This window comes from Drosophila serrata, unplaced genomic scaffold (assembly GCF_035046125.1).
Source record: "Drosophila serrata isolate PLE 108 unplaced genomic scaffold, ASM3504612v1 contig_361, whole genome shotgun sequence".
Lineage (NCBI taxonomy): Eukaryota > Metazoa > Arthropoda > Insecta > Diptera > Drosophilidae > Drosophila > Drosophila serrata.
The window spans coordinates 124,127-145,963 of record NW_028257259.1 but is presented as its reverse complement, the minus strand read 5'-3'; the positions used below and the strand labels follow the sequence as shown (position 1 = coordinate 145,963).

The window sequence follows — 21,837 nt, the reverse complement described above, 5'->3', positions numbered from 1 at the left end:
GTTTGGGAAGACTATCTACTTTGGAGATTTGTATGTATAAATCATTATAATTTGTACATAATACTCTATAAGGTTCATGCAGATTAAAGGAAGTTCTACAGTTGCGCAACGCTAAGGCTATATAGGATCTAGTATTTCTAGAGATGACTCAACAAGTCAGCACTTGCAATATAATCTTCGCTAAGGTTGTAGATAAAGGTTATGCCTAGCATAGTTCTACGACTTACTAAGAAGGGTAAACTAAAAGGGAGGAGTCTATTATGATAGAAAGGTCATCTTTGGTGTTCGGAGCAGACCGCTGGCGCCTAATCATGTGCGCATGGGTGTATGGCTGCACCTGCTGCGCTCTTAGTTTTTCACTTTTCTTATCTACTTCTCTCTCTCTCTTCTTCTTCTGTCGCCTTATCGTTTAAGCTAAGCTAAATTGTAAGCGTTGTTTTATATATATTAAAGCTATTCGATCGGTAGTTGCAGCTCCGACCAGAGAAGTGAAACGAAAATATACACAGCATTTAATTAACCTAATTCGAGCGTTAGTTATTATTTCTGGGCTATTATTAGTTAGTTATTATTATTGGGTGGCAAATTGCTTGACTTCCCCATAAACATTTTGGTGACCCCGACGTGATTCTTTGACTCATAGCCTGCAACCCGGTGTTCGTTGTTTAATATCGTTTAAACAAACCGCTTTGCTTCGCTGTCGCTTACTGGCATTCGGTCATAAGCATAAACGCGCGTGTGCCAAACCTCCGCTGTTGCGAGGCTGACAATTACAACAACATTGTCGGGGTTCCGTTGCATCTCGGTGACGCTGAATAACCTCTAAATTTGCAAGGTGAAAACTAAACGGGTTCCTATATACCGAAGCGGTCAGATATTTTCCCTTTATTAATTCTTTTCGCGTGAGAAAATAAAGATGTCTATCACAAAAAAACTCGGTTCAGCATCAAAATGAGTCGCCAAGTGACGTGGACTTCTACCGAGCCAAGGCCCAATCCCTTTTTCGGCAATTGAGCTCGATGAATTATTATATAAACCCGGAGACTGTAGATCAGTTTGATGAAGCTGATTTACTGGCGCGACTGGAGTAGATTAATTCATTAAATCTGGCCTTTGATTCCGCACAGACTTCGCTGGAAATATTTGACTTTTCGGAGATAGCAAGCGACCATCGGATTGAATTCTCCACGGCGTTCATGGATGTGAAGGCGAAGATAAATCGAGGTTTAGCGGCGCTTCGCAAATCTCAATGGCCGGCTGCAACCGCTGCAAATTCAACATCCATAGACATTATAAATCATCCGGATCTCTCTTTCCGATCTAGGAAGCCTCGGTTGCCAATTTTGGAGATAGCTAGGTTCCATGGATCCTACTCCGATTGGCCGGATTTTATTGCAACGTTCAGCACGGTCATCGGAAACGACGAAGAGCTAAGTGATATTGAAAAATTACAATATCTAAGGTCAAGTTTAGGTGGCGTGGCTCTAGAGACCATACGTTCGCTTGAGCCCTCGAATGCCAATTATACAAAGGCTTTGGACTTACTCAAAAATAGATTTGATAATAAAGTTCTACATTTTCAGGCACACGTATACGCAATATTTGGGTTAAAAGGTGTCGAGAAGGGATCAGCCAAGGGTCTTCGGGAGTTAAGCGATTGCATGAATTCGCATCTGCGAGCAATCCGTACCCTGGCCACTACGCAACAAATCTTGGACGGATTGCTGATTCACATCGTCGTACGGAAGCTCGATCAGAGGACGCGGGAAAAATGGGAAGAGGATTTGTCCATCAACAACCTAGCTACGTGGGATTCTATGGAGTCGTTCTTGCAAAGGAGGTGTAGGATTATGGAAAATTCGGATCAAGCCTTGGTAACGCAAATACCAAGCCGGCAGGTGGGAAAAGCTCTGCATGGGTATAGCTTCATTGCTTCAGTTGGTAGCTCAAATCTTCCCCTATGTACGTTTTGTGATGCGAGCGATCATTATTTGCCAAAATGCTCTCGATTTCTAAATTTGAGCCCGAATCTTGGTTTTAGAGAAGCAAAGAAGTTGCACCTGTGCCTTAACTGTTTGCGCAAGGGGCATAGGTTGCAGCACTGCAAGTCAACGCACTGCAGATACTGTCATATGAAGCACCACTCATTGTTGCATTTTAATCAGGACCCATATGTACCATCCACCGCCTCATCTCTATCATCCGATCCATTTCCCAACTCTCAGCCATCAACATCATTTTCATCAGCATTGGCATCATCACATTCATCATCGCATTCATCATCCCAACCACCGTTCACCGAACCTTCCACCAAGCCCCACAGATATTGTGCCTGTTGATTACTATTATTAACTATTATTATTATGTGAGGAATAAGGCTGGAGAATTTATGCCTTGCCGAGCAATCTTGGACTCGGCGTCTCAGATAAATTTCATAACGTCTCGTCTAGCGAATCAACTTAATTTGAATTGTCGAAAGTCGCATACCCTAGTCGCTCGGATTGGGGAATCCTCTCTGAATTCCGATACGGCAGTCGACATTGTAGCGCAATCCCAGAATTCAAGCTATCGTGCCTCATTCTCCGCGGTTGTGACTGACAGTATCGCTGAATTTAAGCCACATTTCAACATAAATGCCACATCATGGAAAATTCCGGAAAATATATCGCTCGCTGAACCTCACTTCAATCAATCAGATCGAACAGATCTTATAATTGGTGCTGGACTCTTTTTCAAAATAATGGCTACGGGACAAATTCATTTGGGTAGCGCGTTGCCAACCCTTCAGAACACCAAACTTGGTTGGATCGTGTCTGGAGGGCTGCCGAGTGCGTCAACTCCTCAGTCTGTCTCAGCTGCCGTCGTCAAGGATCCTACGAATCATTTTGATGGTGACACACTTGCTGTCGTAGGAAAGCCAGCTGCCTTCTGGAAAAGTTGTTGACCAATTGGAGGCCACAAAATCGCCAAGCTAGCCGTTCTGCCCCAGGATGCCGATATAGTTGGAACAGTACCTCTTCCAACGGGGGGAGTATGCTTGGAGCAGACCGCTAGCGCCTAATCATGCGCGCATGGGTGTATGGCTGCACCTGCTGCGCTCTTAGCTTTTCTCTTTTCTTATCTACTTCTCTCTCTCTTCTTCTTCTGTCGCCTTATCTTTTAAGCTAAGCTAAATTGTAAGCGTTTTTTAATATATATTAAAGCTATTCGATCTGTAGTTGCAGCTCCGACCAGAGAAGTGAAACGAAAATATACACAGCATTTAATTAACCTAATTCGAGCGTTAGTTATTATTGCTCAAGGGTGGCAAATTGGTTGTCTTCCCCATAAACATTTGGCTTGCATCATAATTTTGAACCTATGGACGCCGTACTGAAGGCTTCAAACGCAGAGTCCATATTCCGAGATAGGACGAAATAAAGAAATATATAAGGATTTAATAACATAGGGGTCTTTGGATTCCTTCGACCACCGTTCAATCCAATCACACCCCTGGCTCTATTTCCCACAGACGAAATATGATCGATAAAGTCAAGTTTTGGATTCGAGCGGACGCCCAAATCATCAACTGAATTAATACTTTCTGAGGAGCTGTAGTTCAACGTATAAATTACAAGCTTGGGAACGACACGAGAGAATGTCATTAGCTTGCATTTAGAGCCGTTTTAGTATAGTAAATTTACGCTGCACATGTTTGGAAAATATTAAGATATTTTTATAAATTTGACTGGCAGGCGAGGTCCTTGTATTGCAAGCAAAGATTGACGTCATCAGCGTAAATAAGTGCTATGGAGTTAGTTAAAACTTTAGACAGATAATTTTAAAATAATGTAAATAATATGGGACCCAAATGGCTCCCTTGCGTGACGCCAGAAGTAACCCTTAGAACATTAGATTAATTATTCAAAAAGAGGACCTGCCATTCAGATAACTTGAGATCCAATTAAGTAGATCAACTGCAGCTTCCATTAAATCGAGTTTTCTAACTAGTAGAAAATGGTTAACAGAGTGAAATGCTTGACAGAAATTAGTACGAATTACATGTGTCTGAAAGTTATTATTGAATTCTTATATAATATAGGAAGAGATATCCAAAAGATTTGTTGTTGATCTTTGCTAAATAAAATCATGTTGACATGGAGAAATAACTGATCTACAAAGGTGCTGCAAATGGGGAGTTATTACGTTTTTGAAAAGTTTTGGAATGGCCGACAACTTATAGATTCCTCTACAATTATTGACATCCGATTTGCTACCTTTTTTGTGAAGAGGAATAAAAAACGATTCCTTCCAAGAAAGGGAAGATTGGGAGGTTTCTAAGAATAAGGTACATAATTTCAGAAAGGGAAGACCTTGCGAATAAACTAGCTTGCACGAGATCAAAAAGAAGAGAGCTTTCGTTTAAAATTTAATTAAAAATCATAAATATAAGTTATATATAATGCATAAAAATCAAATACATTCCGTGAAAAATGAATTTATGGTAGCTACATTGTCACATGCATAGTTCGGATCAATTAAATTCATATTTAAATTTATCAAGCCGTTCAAAGTCCGCCTTCCGAAAACAGAGGACTTTTAAGAATTGTAAGTTAGACCTGATGTCGAGAGTCACATTGAAAGTAGGGTGAAGGCTATCTTCGGGTTGCGTCAGAGGCTAAACTAACTCTCGCTGGATCTAAGACGAAACAAAGATCAAGCAAGCGCATGTCGAAGAGAGAGAGAGTTTTGGTGGAATTATTATTTTTTTTTTATTTTTACCAAGTTCGGTAATTTTTGATACACACCTTGTATAGTCGCTATGTTTAGGAGTTTGGTCGAATTTGACTTCTCCTGATATTTTCTTATGGCGGTACTTGATAAACTAACCAATTAACCTCAATCAGTCGCACAATTTAAGACCAACAAAGGCAACGAAATCTTTGGTATTCACCCGAAAACACTAAAAAACTGATGAAAAATGCAAAAGAAAAGGGAGAAATTGTGCATAGCGATGGCCACGTATCAGATATTGCTTGCAAAAAGAGACCAAACAAATTATGCTGGACCAAATCTAAATAAAATGAATTATCATAGACAAAGTAAATCGCTTTCGCAGTGTGCCAATACGCCTGCTTGGAGCGCATGAGAACGTGGCTCCTGGCGATACGGATTAATATTATAAATAAATAATAAATATAAGATAAGATAAATATTAGGGCTTACAATAATAACTATAGCCAAAGTGATGGCTAGCATAAGGTTCTGCAGTTCCATCATTAAAATTTTATACCTGGCGAGAGTGTTTCGTTTAAGTGACCTGTTTCGATTTGTGCATTTTTCGCAGATTTGAGAATCTGGTTTATTGTGGCGGTCAATTGATTGATTTTAGTTTGAACTTTAGTGTTTATCTTTATGATTCCTTGATTTTCCCAAATCACCGACATCCGGTGTTCCTGTTACCATCTTAAGTATTCATCCCCTAAAGTCTAAGCTTCTGGCAACTCTGTAGTGCACGCCTAACATTTTCAGTAGTTCTGGTATATGCGCGGTGTTTACTTCTAGAAACTTCTTCACGGGACACTGTAGAATTTTGTCATACACAATTTGCCATTGTTGTTTCGTCTATTATTCGCGCTTACTCGGAAAGGTTTGCAGTGTGTTTCACGTATGCAAGTTCTTCCCATACTAGCATCTCACCATCAACCATATATTCGTTTATCACTTCATAGCCTTTTTGTCTTTTTGTGTCAAACCACCGGGGTTTTTTTTAATTCAGCATTAAATATTATTCATTTTATACACCGTTTTGCTACCTCGCGTGCATGTGATTTTCTGTGTCGTTTATATCTATTTCTTACTACTTTTAGTTTTGTGCAGAGACGGTTTTCTTACTTTTCTTTTGTTTTCATGTGAGAATGTTTTAAGGTATTGTCTATGCAATTAAAAATTGCCGTGAAGATGTTTCGGCTGATTAGCCGAGCCTTCATTGTTGGTTCTGCGACGCGGTAGTGCATGCAAAATGCAATGAGGTCACAGGCCGCATAGCAGATGCAATTTCCACCAAGGTAAGGTAAGGTTGCTGTAAAGCCTGTCGATCGCTTGAGAGAGACTCAGTTTAAAAGTATGAAGCTGTTAAACACTTCGCCAAAACGAAAAAAATCCGCTACTGGTCGGCAGCAACTGTGTAAGTCACAGCAAGCAATTACCTGCCACACCCCCGCGCTACAGCCCCTGAATCCAGTAGCAAGTCCAATGGTTCTGAGATCTGGAGCGAAAAAGGGTTGGGAAAGCGAATCGAGCGTGGGGATAATGGTAACAGCTTCGCTTCCATTAACGACCGGACTTCCCGTCGATGTTAGTAACAATACGTTACGTAAGACCCTTATAGCATTACCCACCATCGAAAACTATATTTGTTTCAAGTCTTGCCCCTTATCTCGCATAAGAAGACGTTTTAGCTTATATACAAGGCAAAACACAAGCCGATAATGAAAAGGTGGAAAAGTTTAAATTTTCATATGCCAGAGACATTCACCTTTTAAGATAAGTGTCTCCTTCAAACTTTTTGGCACTATTTGCTCTTGTGACTTCTGGCCCGAGCACGTAGTAGTTAAGGAGTACGTGTTTAAAAATAAAAGGAAGCAAGGCCGGTGGGTGTACAACTACCCACGCTGGCATAGGCTACAGTATCCACTGTTTTACCTCCTGTCCCAAAAAACTAACCTCTTTCTTCCTTCTTTCCTATCAGAATACTAGGGGCTTACGCAGCAAGCTCTCGAAGCTTTATTCTGATAGGTTTTCTTTTGCATCCCAGGTAATTGTGTTTACTGAAACTTGGTTGAAGCCGGGTAAGTACACAATTTATAGATAAGACCAGCTTTTCCAGTTTTAATTGCCGTTGACTCTTGCCTTATCTCGGAACTGGTAGTGTCTGGAGATTTCGCGGATATAGAATTTATCTGTGTGAAACTATCATTTCCAGGTAGTTTTATTTATATCCATCCATCGTCTGAAGAGCCAACTTATTGGAAACACATTTCGGCAATTCGGACCGTTTCCAATAAGCTTTCAGATAGTGACCAATTACTGGATCTGACGGACTTTAATATATCTGGAGCACGTTTGTGTTCTGATGGTGTGTCAAATGTCCTTCAGACTGTGGCACAGCATGACCTCTTAGATGTCTTGCATGATTTGTCTCTATCTCAAGTTAATCATGTACATAACTCATTAAACCGCTTACTTGGTCTGTACTTGGTTCCTGATGGTGTGTCGAATGTCCTTCAGATTGTGGCACAGCATGACCTCATTGATGTCTTGCATGATTTGTCTTTATCTCAATTTAACCATGTGTATAACTCATTAAACCGCTTACTTGATTTATGCTTGATTTCTGATCCTGTAGGCGTAAACCTTAGAGTTCCTCCAATGACGCAACCTGAAGATTCTTACCATCCAGCTTTCGAAGTGACTATCGATACGGATAATATCATAGGAACTAAACCTAATCGAAAAGCTGACAAAGTCCGATGTTTTCGAATAGCTGACTACCAAAAGTTAAGTGCTTTAATATCCGAATCTAATTGTCCGATCTGTGTATGTGTTCTGACATGGCAACCGCCGTGCACATTTTTTACAGTGCCATAAACTCGACTGTTAAGTGTAATTTTCCATTATAATTTCCCCTTATTTGGAAGAAATCTTTTGTTGTTCCTCTCCACAAAAAAGGTAACAAATCGGCTGGAGGAGAAAACTTTGTATAAACAAAAAAGAAATTTAAAAAAATTGTTTTTTTTTTTATTTTGACCAAGTTTGGGAATTTTTTATACACACCTTGTAACTTTGTTAACACCTAGTTTATTTCCTTCCTCGCTTACATTTGAAAATGCTCCCGCAAACTCTGATAAGGCCATTGTCGATCTTTTTACAGAGTTCTTTTAAAACAACTTATTCTCCCTCTACCACTTAATGTCAGAGGTTTTCTCTTGTCTCTATTAGCTTCTTCAGTCCCATCTTGAACGAAAGCTCTTTTATTTTAGATCTTCAACGTGTTAAGACAATATATTCACCAGGTCCCGATAGAATACCAGGCTGCGTGCTAAGGTATTGCGCCGTGGCTCTGTGCCTCCTTAAGTTGTTTATCTTATCTTTCGAATCCTCATAATTTTCCTTTATTTGGAAGGAATCTTTTGGAATTCCTTTCCACAAAAATGGTAACAAATCGGATGCCAGTAACTGTAGGGGTATTTCTAAGTGCCGACACTTATGTAGATCCGTTATTTATCCATGTCACTACACTACACTACACGGTTTATCACTATCTTCTTTTAAGGAAACTCGATTCCATAAGAACTTATATGCTTAACGAATGCGCTTTGGAAAGAATCTGTCTTGTTGACGATCTAAGTGTCCGACTAGATCCTAAACTTTCGTTCTCCGAGCATATTTCTCGCATTGTTAACAAAGCCACAGGCATGCTGGGATTTATTAAAAGGTGGTCGAAATAAATCGATTTTCCTTATCTAACAAAACACTCTTCACGTCATTAGTTCGCCCTTTGTTGGAGAATGTTTCATGCGTTTGGAGTCCTCAATTCGGAGCCCATAGCAGCCGCATTGAATTGGGCCGAATTAATTTTTTGCTGTTTGCCCTCCGAGGCTTAACCTGGGATGCTGATTTAAGATTGCCGTCTTACTCAAGTAGACTTCTCTTAATTAATTTGCTCTCCCTAGCTAATCGTAGAGCGACGCTTGTTGTCGTTTTTTTTCGTAAACTCATTCACTGGAACATGGAGAGCCCGTGTCTGCTTGGTCAGCTCAATTTCCCCTTATAATACATCGCCGTAGGAGAGATTTTGAAGTAAATGAACCCTTCAGGGCATTGAAAGCGGCTCTAAATTATTTTTATAGAATTAGCTCGTAATGAATCTTAATTTTTCCTCGTTATTATTATGATGTATTTTCGTTCTCTCGCGTCTATCTAGGTAATCGTGCCGTACGTTACACGGCTGCGCCACTCACTCGGTTGGGTGGTAGGTGGGCGTGGAAAACTCGCGCGACAAAAAAAAAAAAGAATGTACATCGCTTATGAATAGTCGAAGATATGATTCGACATCAATGGAAGGGATAGTAGTAGTAATAGGTTGATAAATCCGCACTTGTGGGATGAACCTTATTTATATATTTTTGCGGAAGTATTTGATAGTTTTAACTTAATTAATAAACTGCCAAATGAAAAAAATGTTGACCTTGAATTCCCAGATTTGTCGGATTTTATTTTGGACTTCCACCTGTGGGTCGTCCGGGTACTCTTGCACAATGTCAACTGGTCGTTTGTTAATGACCGAGTGAATCGACTTGTTATATTTGGCAGTAGCCAGTAAAATTACCTCCACAGTATTGGATATTCTGTCTATTTTCAGACATCGAGCTAGCCCGATTTAGACGCTGTGGGTAGGTGGTGCATTTGCAATGCTAACACCAAAATGGTTGTCATTGTCGCAATAGTCTACTTTAGCTCTAGGAAGCAATTTCATAAATTGTTATAGGGCCGGCCGGTCCTCAATTGTCCTTGAGGGGATATGTTGTACGACAGCAAACAGTGAAAACTTGTCGATGCAAGTAAGAAGTATGATTTCGGCGGCTACATTGGATATTTTTGAAAATAAGTACTCGGAGAGGACTTGCTTTACGTTTTCCTTGGCCCGTGTCTTAGCGACTGCAATAATGTCTGTTACGCGATTTTTGCAATGCCAAAATTTGGTGGCTGGAAGTTGTCGAGCTAGTTTGTCCAGTACTATTGCCAGCGTGTGCATATCGCAATGGATGGCATTTACGCTCTTTGGAACGATTACATATGCGAGCTATGAGAGTAATGACTCTTTGCAGGAAAAGTTAATCGCATGCCGTCTCTTGTTTCCAAAGAGGACAAAGCTGAGGTCATCAAAATAAAAAGACGTCTTCATATGTTGAGTTGTATTTCGAACTAAATTTGTATTTCGCTAAGTCTAACTTAGGTAGCTAACATGGAAATCACATAGTCTAATCTTATCTCAAACTAGACCAACGCGGGTAATTTCCACTGCGCTTATTCCTTATCCTCAAGGAAATGTTCTACAACCGCTTGCATCTGTATCTAGGGGATGAGTTCGTGTAACGCTCAAGCGTTGTTTATTTTTAGATCTAAGCAGACAAATTTGTACAATGCTTTGCTGCAGCGGTTCAGTCGTTTTACATAAAATTCTCATATACTTTATATCCATGTTCATGTATGTTCATACATGTGTGCCAATATTTAAATTTTACATTTCGAAAAAAAAAAAGGAAACAGGATGCGAGGAAATTATTGGCGTGCTGCCAGATTTTTGTGCTTGTATTTGTACTTAGTAGGTTAGTATTAAGGTTTTTAGTTTGGGAAGACTATCTACTTTGGAGATTTGTATGTATAAATCATTATAATTTGTACATAATACTCTATAAGGTTCATGCAGATTAAAGGAAGTTCTACAGTTGCGCAACGCTAAGGCTATATAGGATTTAGTATTTCTAGAGATGACTCAACAAGTCAGCACTTGCAATATAATCTTCGCTAAGGTTGTAGATAAAGGTTATGCCTAGCATAGTTCTACGACTTACTAAGAAGGGTAAATTAAAAGGGAGGAGTCTATTATGATAGAAAGGTCATCTTTGGTGTTCGGAGCAGACCGCTAGCGCCTAATCATGTGCGCATGGGTGTATGGCTGCACCTGCTGCGCTCTTAGTTTTTCACTTTTCTTATCTACTTCTCTCTCTCTCTTCTTCTTCTGTCGCCTTATCGTTTAAGCTAAGCTAAATTGTAAGCGTTGTTTTATATATATTAAAGCTATTCGATCGGTAGTTGCAGCTCCGACCAGAGAAGTGAAACGAAAATATACACAGCATTTAATTAACCTAATTCGAGCGTTAGTTATTATTTCTGGGCTATTATTAGTTAGTTATTATTATTGGGTGGCAAATTGCTTGACTTCCCCATAAACATTTTGGTGACCCCGACGTGATTCTTTGGCTCATAGCCTGCAACCCGGTGTTCGTTGTTTAATATCGTTTAAACAAACCGCTTTGCTTCGCTGTCGCTTACTGGCATTCGGTCATAAGCAATAAACGCGCGTGTGCCAAACCTCCGCTGTTGCGAGGCTGACAATTACAACAACATTGTCGGGGTTCCGTTGCATCTCGGTGACGCTGAATAACCTCTAAATTTGCAAGGTGAAAACTAAACGGGTTCCTATATACCGAAGCGGTCAGATATTTTCCCTTTATTAATTCTTTTCGCGTGAGAAAATAAAGATGTCTATCACAAAAAAACTCGGTTCAGCATCAAAATGAGTCGCCAAGTGACGTGGACTTCTACCGAGCCAAGGCCCAATCCCTTTTTCGGCAATTGAGCTCGATGAATTATTATATAAACCCGGAGACTGTAGATCAGTTTGATGAAGCTGATTTACTGGCGCGACTGGAGTAGATTAATTCATTAAATCTGGCCTTTGATTCCGCACAGACTTCGCTGGAAATATTTGACTTTTCGGAGATAGCAAGCGACCATCGGATTGAATTCTCCACGGCGTTCATGGATGTGAAGGCGAAGATAAATCGAGGTTTAGCGGCGCTTCGCAAATCTCAATGGCCGGCTGCAACCGCTGCAAATTCAACATCCATAGACATTATAAATCATCCGGATCTCTCTTTCCGATCTAGGAAGCCTCGGTTGCCAATTTTGGAGATAGCTAGGTTCCATGGATCCTACTCCGATTGGCCGGATTTTATTGCAACGTTCAGCACGGTCATCGGAAACGACGAAGAGCTAAGTGATATTGAAAAATTACAATATCTAAGGTCAAGTTTAGGTGGCGTGGCTCTAGAGACCATACGTTCGCTTGAGCCCTCGAATGCCAATTATACAAAGGCTTTGGACTTACTCAAAAATAGATTTGATAATAAAGTTCTACATTTTCAGGCACACGTATACGCAATATTTGGGTTAAAAGGTGTCGAGAAGGGATCAGCCAAGGGTCTTCGGGAGTTAAGCGATTGCATGAATTCGCATCTGCGAGCAATCCGTACCCTGGCCACTACGCAACAAATCTTGGACGGATTGCTGATTCACATCGTCGTACGGAAGCTCGATCAGAGGACGCGGGAAAAATGGGAAGAGGATTTGTCCATCAACAACCTAGCTACGTGGGATTCTATGGAGTCGTTCTTGCAAAGGAGGTGTAGGATTATGGAAAATTCGGATCAAGCCTTGGTAACGCAAATACCAAGCCGGCAGGTGGGAAAAGCTCTGCATGGGTATAGCTTCATTGCTTCAGTTGGTAGCTCAAATCTTCCCCTATGTACGTTTTGTGATGCGAGCGATCATTATTTGCCAAAATGCTCTCGATTTCTAAATTTGAGCCCGAATCTTCGATTTAGAGAAGCAAAGAAGTTGCACCTGTGCCTCAACTGTTTGCGCAAGGGGCATAGGTTGCAGCACTGCAAGTCAACGCACTGCAGATACTGTCATATGAAGCACCACTCATTGTTGCATTTTAATCAGGACCCATATGTACCATCCACCGCCTCATCTCTATCATCCGATCCATTTCCCAACTCTCAGCCATCAACATCATTTTCATCAGCATTGGCATCATCACATTCATCATCGCATTCATCATCCCAATCACCGTTCACCGAACCCTCCACCAAGCCCCACAGATATTGTGCCTGTTGATTACTATTATTAACTATTATTATTATGTGAGGAATAAGGCTGGAGAATTTATGCCTTGCCGAGCAATCTTGGACTCGGCGTCTCAGATAAATTTCATAACGTCTCGTCTAGCGAATCAACTTAATTTGAATTGTCGAAAGTCGCATACCCTAGTCGCTCGGATTGGGGAATCCTCTCTGAATTCCGATACGGCAGTCGACATTGTAGCGCAATCCCAGAATTCAAGCTGTCGTGCCTCATTCTCCGCGGTTGTGACTGACAGTATCGCTGAATTTAAGCCACATTTCAACATAAATGCCACATCATGGAAAATTCCGGAAAATATATCGCTCGCTGAACCTCACTTCAATCAATCAGATCGAACAGATCTTATAATTGGTGCTGGACTCTTTTTTAAAATAATGGCTACGGGACAAATTCATTTGGGTAGCGCGTTGCCAACCCTTCAGAACACCAAACTTGGTTGGATCGTGTCTGGAGGGCTGCCGAGTGCGTCAACTCCTCAGTCTGTCTCAGCTGCCGTCGTCAAGGATCCTACGAATCATTTTGATGGTGACACACTTGCTGTCGTAGGAAAGCCAGCTGCCTTCTGGAAAAGTTGTTGACCAATTGGAGGCCACAAAATCGCCAAGCTAGCCGTTCTGCCCCAGGATGCCGATATAGTTGGAACAGTACCTCTTCCAACGGGGGGAGTATGCTTGGAGCAGACCGCTAGCGCCTAATCATGCGCGCATGGGTGTATGGCTGCACCTGCTGCGCTCTTAGCTTTTCTCTTTTCTTATCTACTTCTCTCTCTCTTCTTCTTCTGTCGCCTTATCTTTTAAGCTAAGCTAAATTGTAAGCGTTTTTTAATATATATTAAAGCTATTCGATCTGTAGTTGCAGCTCCGACCAGAGAAGTGAAACTAAAATATACACAGCATTTAATTAACCTAATTCGAGCGTTAGTTATTATTGCTCAAGGGTGGCAAATTGGTTGTCTTCCCCATAAACATTTGGCTTGCATCATTATTTTGAACCTATGGACGCCGTACTGAAGGCTTCAAACGCAGAGTCCATATTCCGAGATAGAACGAAATAAAGAAATATATAAGGATTTAATAACATAGGGGTCTTTGGATTCCTTCGACCACCGTTCAATCCAATCACACCCCTGGCTCTATTTCCCACAGACGAAATATGATCGATAAAGTCAAGTTTTGGATTCGAGCGGACGCCCAAATCATCAACTGAATTAATACTTTCTGAGGAGCTGTAGTTCAACGTATAAATTACAAGCTTGGGAACGACACGAGAGAATGTCACTAGCTTGCATTTAGAGCCGTTTTAGTATAGTAAATTTACGCTGCACATGTTTGGAAAATATTAAGATACTTTTATAAATTTGACTGGCAGGCGAGGTCCTTGTATTGCAAGCAAAGATTGACGTCATCAGCGTAATGAAGTGCTATGGAGTTAGTTAAAACTTTAGACAGATAATTTTAAAATAATGTAAATAATATGGGACCCAAATGGCTCCCTTGCGTGACGCCAGAAGTAACCCTTAGAACATTAGATTAATTATTCAAAAAGAGGACCTGCCATTCAGATAACTTGAGATCCAATTAAGTAGATCAACTGCAGCTTCCATTAAATCGAGTTTTCTAACTAGTAGAAAATGGTTAACAGAGTGAAATGCTTGACAGAAATTAGTACAAATTACATGTGTCTGAAAGTTATTATTGAATTCCTATATAATATAGGAAGAGATATCCAAAAGATTTGTTGTTGATCTTTGCTAAATAAAATCATGTTGACATGGAGAAATAACTGATCTACAAAGGTGCTGCAAATGGGGAGTTATTACGTTTTTGAAAAGTTTTGGAATGGCCGACAACTTATAGATTCCTCTACAATTATTGACATCCGATTTGCTTCCTTTTTTGTGGAGAGGAATAAAAAACGATTCCTTCCAAATAAGGGCAGATTGGCAGGTTTCTAAGAATAAGGTACATAATTTCAGAAAGGGAAGACCTTGCGAATAAACTGGCTTGACACGAAGATCAAAAAGAAGAGAGCTTTCGTTTAAAATTTAATTAAAAATCATAAATATAAGTTATATATAATGCATAAAAATCAAATACATTCCGTGAAAAATGAATTTATGGTAGCTACATTGTCACATGAATAGTTCGGATCAATTAAATTCATATTTAAATTTATCAAGCCGTTCAAAGTCCGCCTTCCGAAAACAGAGGACTTTTAAGAATTGTAAGTTAGACCTGATGTCGAGAGACACATTGAAAGTAGGATGAAGGCTATCTTCGGGTTGCGTCAGAGGCTAAACTAACTCTCGCTGGATCTAAGACGAAATAAAGATCAAGCAAGCGCATGTCGAAGAGAGAGAGAGTATTGATGGAATTATTATTATTTTTTTATTTTTACCAAGTTCGGTAATTTTTGATACACACCTTGTATAGTCGCTATGTTTAGGAGTTTGGTCGAATTTGACTTCTCCTGATATTTCTCTTATGGCGGTACTTGATAAACTAACCAATTAACCTCAATCAGTCGCACAACTTAAGACCAACAAAGGCAACGAAATCTTTGGTATTCACCCGAAAACACTAAAAAACTGATGAAAAATGCAAAAGAAAAGGGAGAAATTGTGCATAGCGATGGCCACGTATCAGATATTGCTTGCAAAAAGAGACCAAACAAATTATGCTGGACCAAATCTAAATAAAATGAATTATCATAGACAAAGTAAATCGCTTTCGCAGTGTGCCAATACGCCTGCTTGGAGCGCATGAGAACGTGGCTCCTGGCGTACAGATAAATATTATAAATAAATAATAAATATAAGATAAGATAAATATTAGGGCTTACAATAATAACTATAGCCAAAGTGATGGCTAGCATAAGGTTCTGCAGTTCCATCATTAAAATTTTATACCTGGCGAGAGTGTTTCGTTTAAGTGACCTGTTTCGATTTGTGCATTTTTCGCAGATTTGAGAATCTGGTTTATTGTGGCGGTCAATTGATTGATTTTAGTTTGAACTTTAGTGTTTATCTTTATGATTCCTTGATTTTCCCAAATCACCGACATCCGGTGTTCCTGTTACCATCTTAAGTATTCATCCCCTAAAGTCTAAGCTTCTGGCAACTCTGTAGTGCACGCCTAACATTTTCAGTAGTTCTGGTATATGCGCGGTGTTTACTTCTAGAAACTTCTTCACGGGAGACTGTAGAATTTTGTCATACACAATTTGCCATTGTTGTTTCGTCTATTATTCGCGCTTACTCGGAAAGGTTTGCAGTGTGTTTCACGTATGCAAGTTCTTCCCATACTAGCATCTCACCATCAACCATATATTCGTTTATCACTTCATAGCCTTTTTGTCTTTTTGTGTCAAACCACCGGGGTTTTTTTTAATTCAGCATTAAATATTATTCATTTTATACACCGTTTTGCTACCTCGCGTGCATGTGATTTTCTGTGTCGTTTATATCTATTTCTTACTACTTTTAGTTTTGTGCAGAGACGGTTTTCTTACTTTTCTTTTGTTTTCATGTGAGAATGTTTTAAGGTATTGTCTATGCAATTAAAAATTGCCGTGAAGGTGTTTCGGCTGATTAGCCGAGCCTTCATTGTTGGTTCTGCGACGCGGTAGTGCATGCAAAATGCAATGAGGTCACAGGCCGCATAGCAGATGCAATTTCCACCAAGGTAAGGTAAGGTTGCTGTAAAGCCTGTCGATCGCTTGAGAGGGAAATGTTGTCCTTCATGAGCCAGACCAGGAGCGGAGGACTCAGTTTAAAAGTATGAAGCTGTTAAACAATTCGCTAAAACGAAAAAAATCCGCTACTAGTCGGCAGCAACTGTGTAAGTCACAGCAAGCAATTACCTGCCACACCCCCGCGCTACAGCCCCTGAATCCAGTACCAAGTCCAATGGTTCTGAGATCTTGAGCGAAAAAGGGTTGGGAAAGCGAATCGAGCGTGGGGATAATGGTAACAGCTTCGCTTCCATTAACGACCGGACTTCCCGTCGATGTTAGTAACAATACGTTACGTAAGACCCTTACAGCAGTTCCACCATCGAAAACTATATTTGTTTCAAGTCTTGCCCCTTATCTCGCATAAGAAGACGTTTTAGCTTATATACAAGGCAAAACACAAGCCGATAATGAAAAGGTGGAAAAGTTTAAATTTTCATATGCCAGAGACATTTCACCTTTTAAGATAAGTGTCTCCTTCAAACTTTTTGGCACTATTTGCTCTTGTGACTTCTGGCCCGAGCACGTAGTAGTTAAGGAGTACGTGTTTAAAAATAAAAGGAAGCAAGGCCGGTGGGTGTACAACTACCCACGCTGGCATAGGCTACAGTATCCACTGTTGTACCTCCTGTCCCAAAAAACTAACCTCTTTCTTCCTTCTTTCCTATCAGAATACTAGGGGCTTACGCAGCAAGCTCTCGAAGCTTTATTCTGATAGGTTTTCTTTTGCATCCCAGGTAATTGTGGTTACTAAAACTTGGTGGAAGCCGGAGATACTCTGCTCCGAAATTCTTCCGGGTAAGTACACAATTTATAGATGAGACCAGCTTTTCCAGTTTTGATTGCCGTTGACTCTTGCCTTATCTTGGAACTGGTAGTGTCTGGAGATTTCGCGGATATAGAATTTATCTGTGTGAAACTATCATTTCCAGGTAGTTTTATTTATCCATCCATCGTCTGAAGAGCCAACTTATTGGAAACACATTTCGGCAATTCGGACCGTTTCCAATAGGCTTTCAGATAGTGACCAATTACTGGATCTGAGGGACTTTAATATATCTGGAGCACGTTTGTGTTCTGATGGTGTGTCAAATGTCCTTCAGACTGTGGCACAGCATGACCTCTTAGATGTCTTGCATGATTTGTCTCTATCTCAAGTTAATCATGTACATAACTCATTAAACCGCTTACTTGGTCTGTACTTGGTTCCTGATGGTGTGTCGAATGTCCTTCAGACTGTGGCACAGCATGACCTCATAGATGTCTTGCATGATTTGTCTTTATCTCAATTTAACCATGTGCATAACTCATTAAACCGCTTACTTGATTTATGCTTGATTTCTGATCCTGTAGGCGTAAACCTTAGAGTTCCTCCAATGACGCAACCTGAAGATTCTTACCATCCAGCTTTCGAAGTGACTATCGATACGGATAATATCATAGGAACTAAACCTAATCGAAAAGCTGACAAAGTCCGATGTTTTCGAAAAGCTGACTACCAAAAGTTAAGTGCTTTAATATCCGAATCTAATTGTCCGATCTGTGTATGTGTTCTGACATGGCAACCGCCGTGCACATTTTTTACAGTGCCATAAACTCGACCTTTTCGTTAAGTGTAATTTTCCATTATAATTTCCCCTTATTTGGAAGAAATCTTTTGTTGTTCCTCTCCACAAAAAAGGTAACAAATCGGCTGGAGGAGAAAACTTTGTATAAACAAAAAAGAAATTAAAAAAAAAAATTGTTTTTTTTTTTTTATTTTGACCAAGTTTGGGAATTTTTTATACACACCTTGTAACTTTGTTACCACCTAATTTTTTCCTTCCTCGCTTACATTTAAAAATGCTCCCGCAAACTCTGATAAGGCCATTGTCGATCTTTTTACAGAGTTCTTTTAAAACAACTTATTCTCCCTCTACCACTTAATGTCAGAGGTTTTCTCTTGTCTCTATTAGCTTCTTCAGTCCCATCTTGAACGAAAGCTCTTTTATTTTAGATCTTCAACGTGTTAAGACAATATATTCACCAGGTCCCGATAGAATACCAGGCTGCGTGCTAAGGTATTGCGCCGTGGCTCTGTGCCTCCTTAAGTTGTTTATCTTATCTTTCGAATCCTCATAATTTTCCTTTATTTGGAAGGAATCTTTTGGAATTCCTTTCCACAAAAATGGTAACAAATCGGATGCCAGTAACTGTAGGGGTATTTCTAGTGCCGACACTTATGTAGATCCGTTATTTATCAGTAGTATAAAAACGGAATTTTTGGGACCTTTGATGTCGGCAAAAGGGGTAATAAAAATGCAATTAATGGGTTAGCTGTCAAAACATTTAATTGCTTTGAGTAATAAAAATGCAATTAATGAGGGTTAGCTGTCAACCTGTCAATGGATGGGGGTAATAAAGATGCAATTAATTAGTATCAGTGTATGTAAAAGGACACTTGTGAACAAGTGTTCAAGCGCCCCAACAAGGATGTGGATACGAGTGCGAAAGGGAGGGGAGCGATCCTGAGCGATCCCGGAGCGCACGTGTACGTTCCCACGACCCTCACTTAATGAAAGGGACGGGGGAGGCAATTGAAAAGGTCGCACCGCAGCGATCCTGGGCCGCATCGATCCCGTTCACGCACGTGGACGTTGACCCACAATCCTCACTTAAAAAAGGGGCGGGGGTGGAATGGAAGAAAGGTGCTAACGGAAAATTCCACGCTCTGCTCGATCCTCGAGCACACTTGGACGATCACCCACGATCCTGACTTAAAAAAGGGACGGGGGTGGAATGGAAGAAGGGTGCTAACGGAAAAATCCACACTCTGCTCGATCCTCGAGCGCACTTGGACGTTGACCCTCAATCCTCTCTTAAAAAAGGGATGGGGGTGGAATTGAAGAAGGGTACATGTTTGGATCGGAAAATTCCACGCCCACGCTCTGCTCGATCCTCGAGCGCACTTGGACGATCACCCACGATCCTGACTTAAGACAGGGACGGGGGTGGAATGGGAGAAGGGTACATGTTTGGAACGGAAAATCCACACTTTGCTCGATCCTCGAGCGCACTTGGACGATCACCCACGACCATCACTTAAAAAAGGAACGGGGGTGGAATTGAAGAAGGGTACATGTTTGGAACGGAACAACCAAAGTACAACCATATGAATGACGCACACCACGAGCGTGGATTTTCCCCATCCTTTCACAAATTCGAGGAAGGATCACCCTCACCACCCTTTCTTTCATTGACCAAAAGATGTGCCCTTCTTTGATATGGAATTGTGACTTTTAAGTGAAAGAGTAAATCTGAAAAATAAATACTGAAAAAAAAAAAAAAAAAATACATCCCCAAACCCTTTTTTCCCAATAAAAAATGGATATATATTTATTTATATATTATAATTTTATTTATCAAGATAAATATCAGAAGCGATGTTCTAAATCAACATACATTTTCATAATTTTTAATGATTTTTGAGAGCGAACACTAAAAAAATGACAGGCGCAAGTATCGAGACCATTGTTGACATTATCATTCGCCCAAGAGCAAGATGTGAAATGTTGTCCATGTATATTTGAAACCAGCGGTGTATCAGGCATCCTCTGATGGAAATATTTTATCGAATCCTCCAGATATTGCTCGTGTTCGGGGAAAATTTTATTCTTATACATTTTCATGAAATTATTTATTCTAATTACAAGTTGATGTATTGTAAAAGAGGTTGTGGGTTTGGTTTTGTTTTCCAATGACATCATTTTTGATTGCTCCGTGGACGTCTACTCCCAATGATTATAAAAATGGAATGATCTTATCCTATAAAAATTTTTAGACGATACGTTGAACTAATCCACTCAATGGTGTATATTCAACTAGTCGATCATGGATGAGAAGGCAATATACCTTTGTATTCATCTCACTCGCCACACTTAGCTCTGTGGAAATTTTTACATCAATCGGTCCTGATTTTACAGACTCATTCTGGTATGAGAGATCAACAACAACGACAGGAGCCTTCCTTATAACCTCGATGGGTGATAGAAGTGCCCGTGGTTCTCGATTGTAGTAGCTCTCTTGGAATTTTGTATACATGTCGTACAAGACGGCAAACCGATTCTCATTATATTTAATATTCAAATCCTCATAGGGATAGACTTCAGAATTTAGATATACTTTTGCATTTCTCAAATTGTTTGTAATTAGCTGTCCATTTAACGTAAATGCAATGACAGCAAAACGTGGGCGTTCCCTATTTGCAGCCAACTTTACATTCCAGATATGATGTGTTCCCTGCACCAATGTTGGATTAATATAACAATCCCAACTCCGGAATGCGAGTGGGAGAGTAGCTCCACTTTTCACTACATTAAACATTTTAATTTTAGCACTGTCACTTGGAACGATGTGGGGAATCTTCCAACATATGTTATGTATAGCAATATTGTGTGTTTTTCCATCAACTGTTTTAATATACATATCATCAGTGTTTTTTGTAAGCAAGAGAACGAGCTCATGTTTACAATTTAACACTACTTTCTTGTAGTCTTCAGCGAATCCCATCAACTTTTTTAAAGGTACAGAAAAGCTGAAATGTCCTCCCGAAGGCATATTGTCTCCACCACTCCACCCGGCATTACGACAAAGAACTCCTTCCTGTTGGCCGACTGAGAGAAAGTTCTTAATAGTTGTTGTAATTCCAGTAAACCGTGTCCTATCCAATTCACACCCGTTTAACTCATATCTTATTTCATCTAGAAAATAGGCCATGCAATTATTTTTGAGCATCCCAGTAACTCCATTTGTCGAAGTCGTTCCTGTATTTGTGTCAATAATTTTGCTAAGTGTTCCCTCAAAGTGGAGAAAACTTTCACATGGAAGGACATACAAATCTTGGTTCTGTATTGTGATATGAACTTCATCATTTGGCTTGAAGTTTTGTTGATATGGATATATGATATGGTCATCCTGTTTAAACATTATAATAAAATTCGCATTGTCTCGAATTAAATGTTTCGGAATATGTGTATACGTTTGAGATAAATAGAATGAATCAATCTTCCTATGTCGTCCCATACAAAAATAATCTCGAATATTATCTTGTTTTTCGGATGCGACATCATCAAATATCATAATGGAATTGTTTTTTGCTTCTTCTGGTGACAAGACACTATCATTTGACGAAAATGTGTAATATCCCATTCCTCGTATTGGTTTCACAAGATTTTCCAAATACTCATATTTTGGTTGATATAAACTCTTTGAAAATATGTAAATATTTTCAAATTTTAAGCCATTTGGAGTTTCGATAAGACTTATCATCACATTGGTTTTTCCACAATTGGATGGTCCAACAATTAAAGC

At 39.9% G+C, this 21,837-nt stretch overlaps 1 protein-coding gene across 1 annotated transcript; it reads right to left on the bottom strand.

Annotated features, from left to right (window-relative positions):
* Positions 1-20,304: 20,304 nt before the first annotated feature.
* On the bottom strand, positions 20,305-21,453 carry LOC147642755 (uncharacterized). Its single transcript, XM_086838971.1, has one exon. It carries the CDS (start codon positions 21,451-21,453, stop codon positions 20,305-20,307), a length of 1,149 nt encoding a protein of 382 aa, XP_086695097.1.
* Positions 21,454-21,837: the final 384 nt, after the last annotated feature.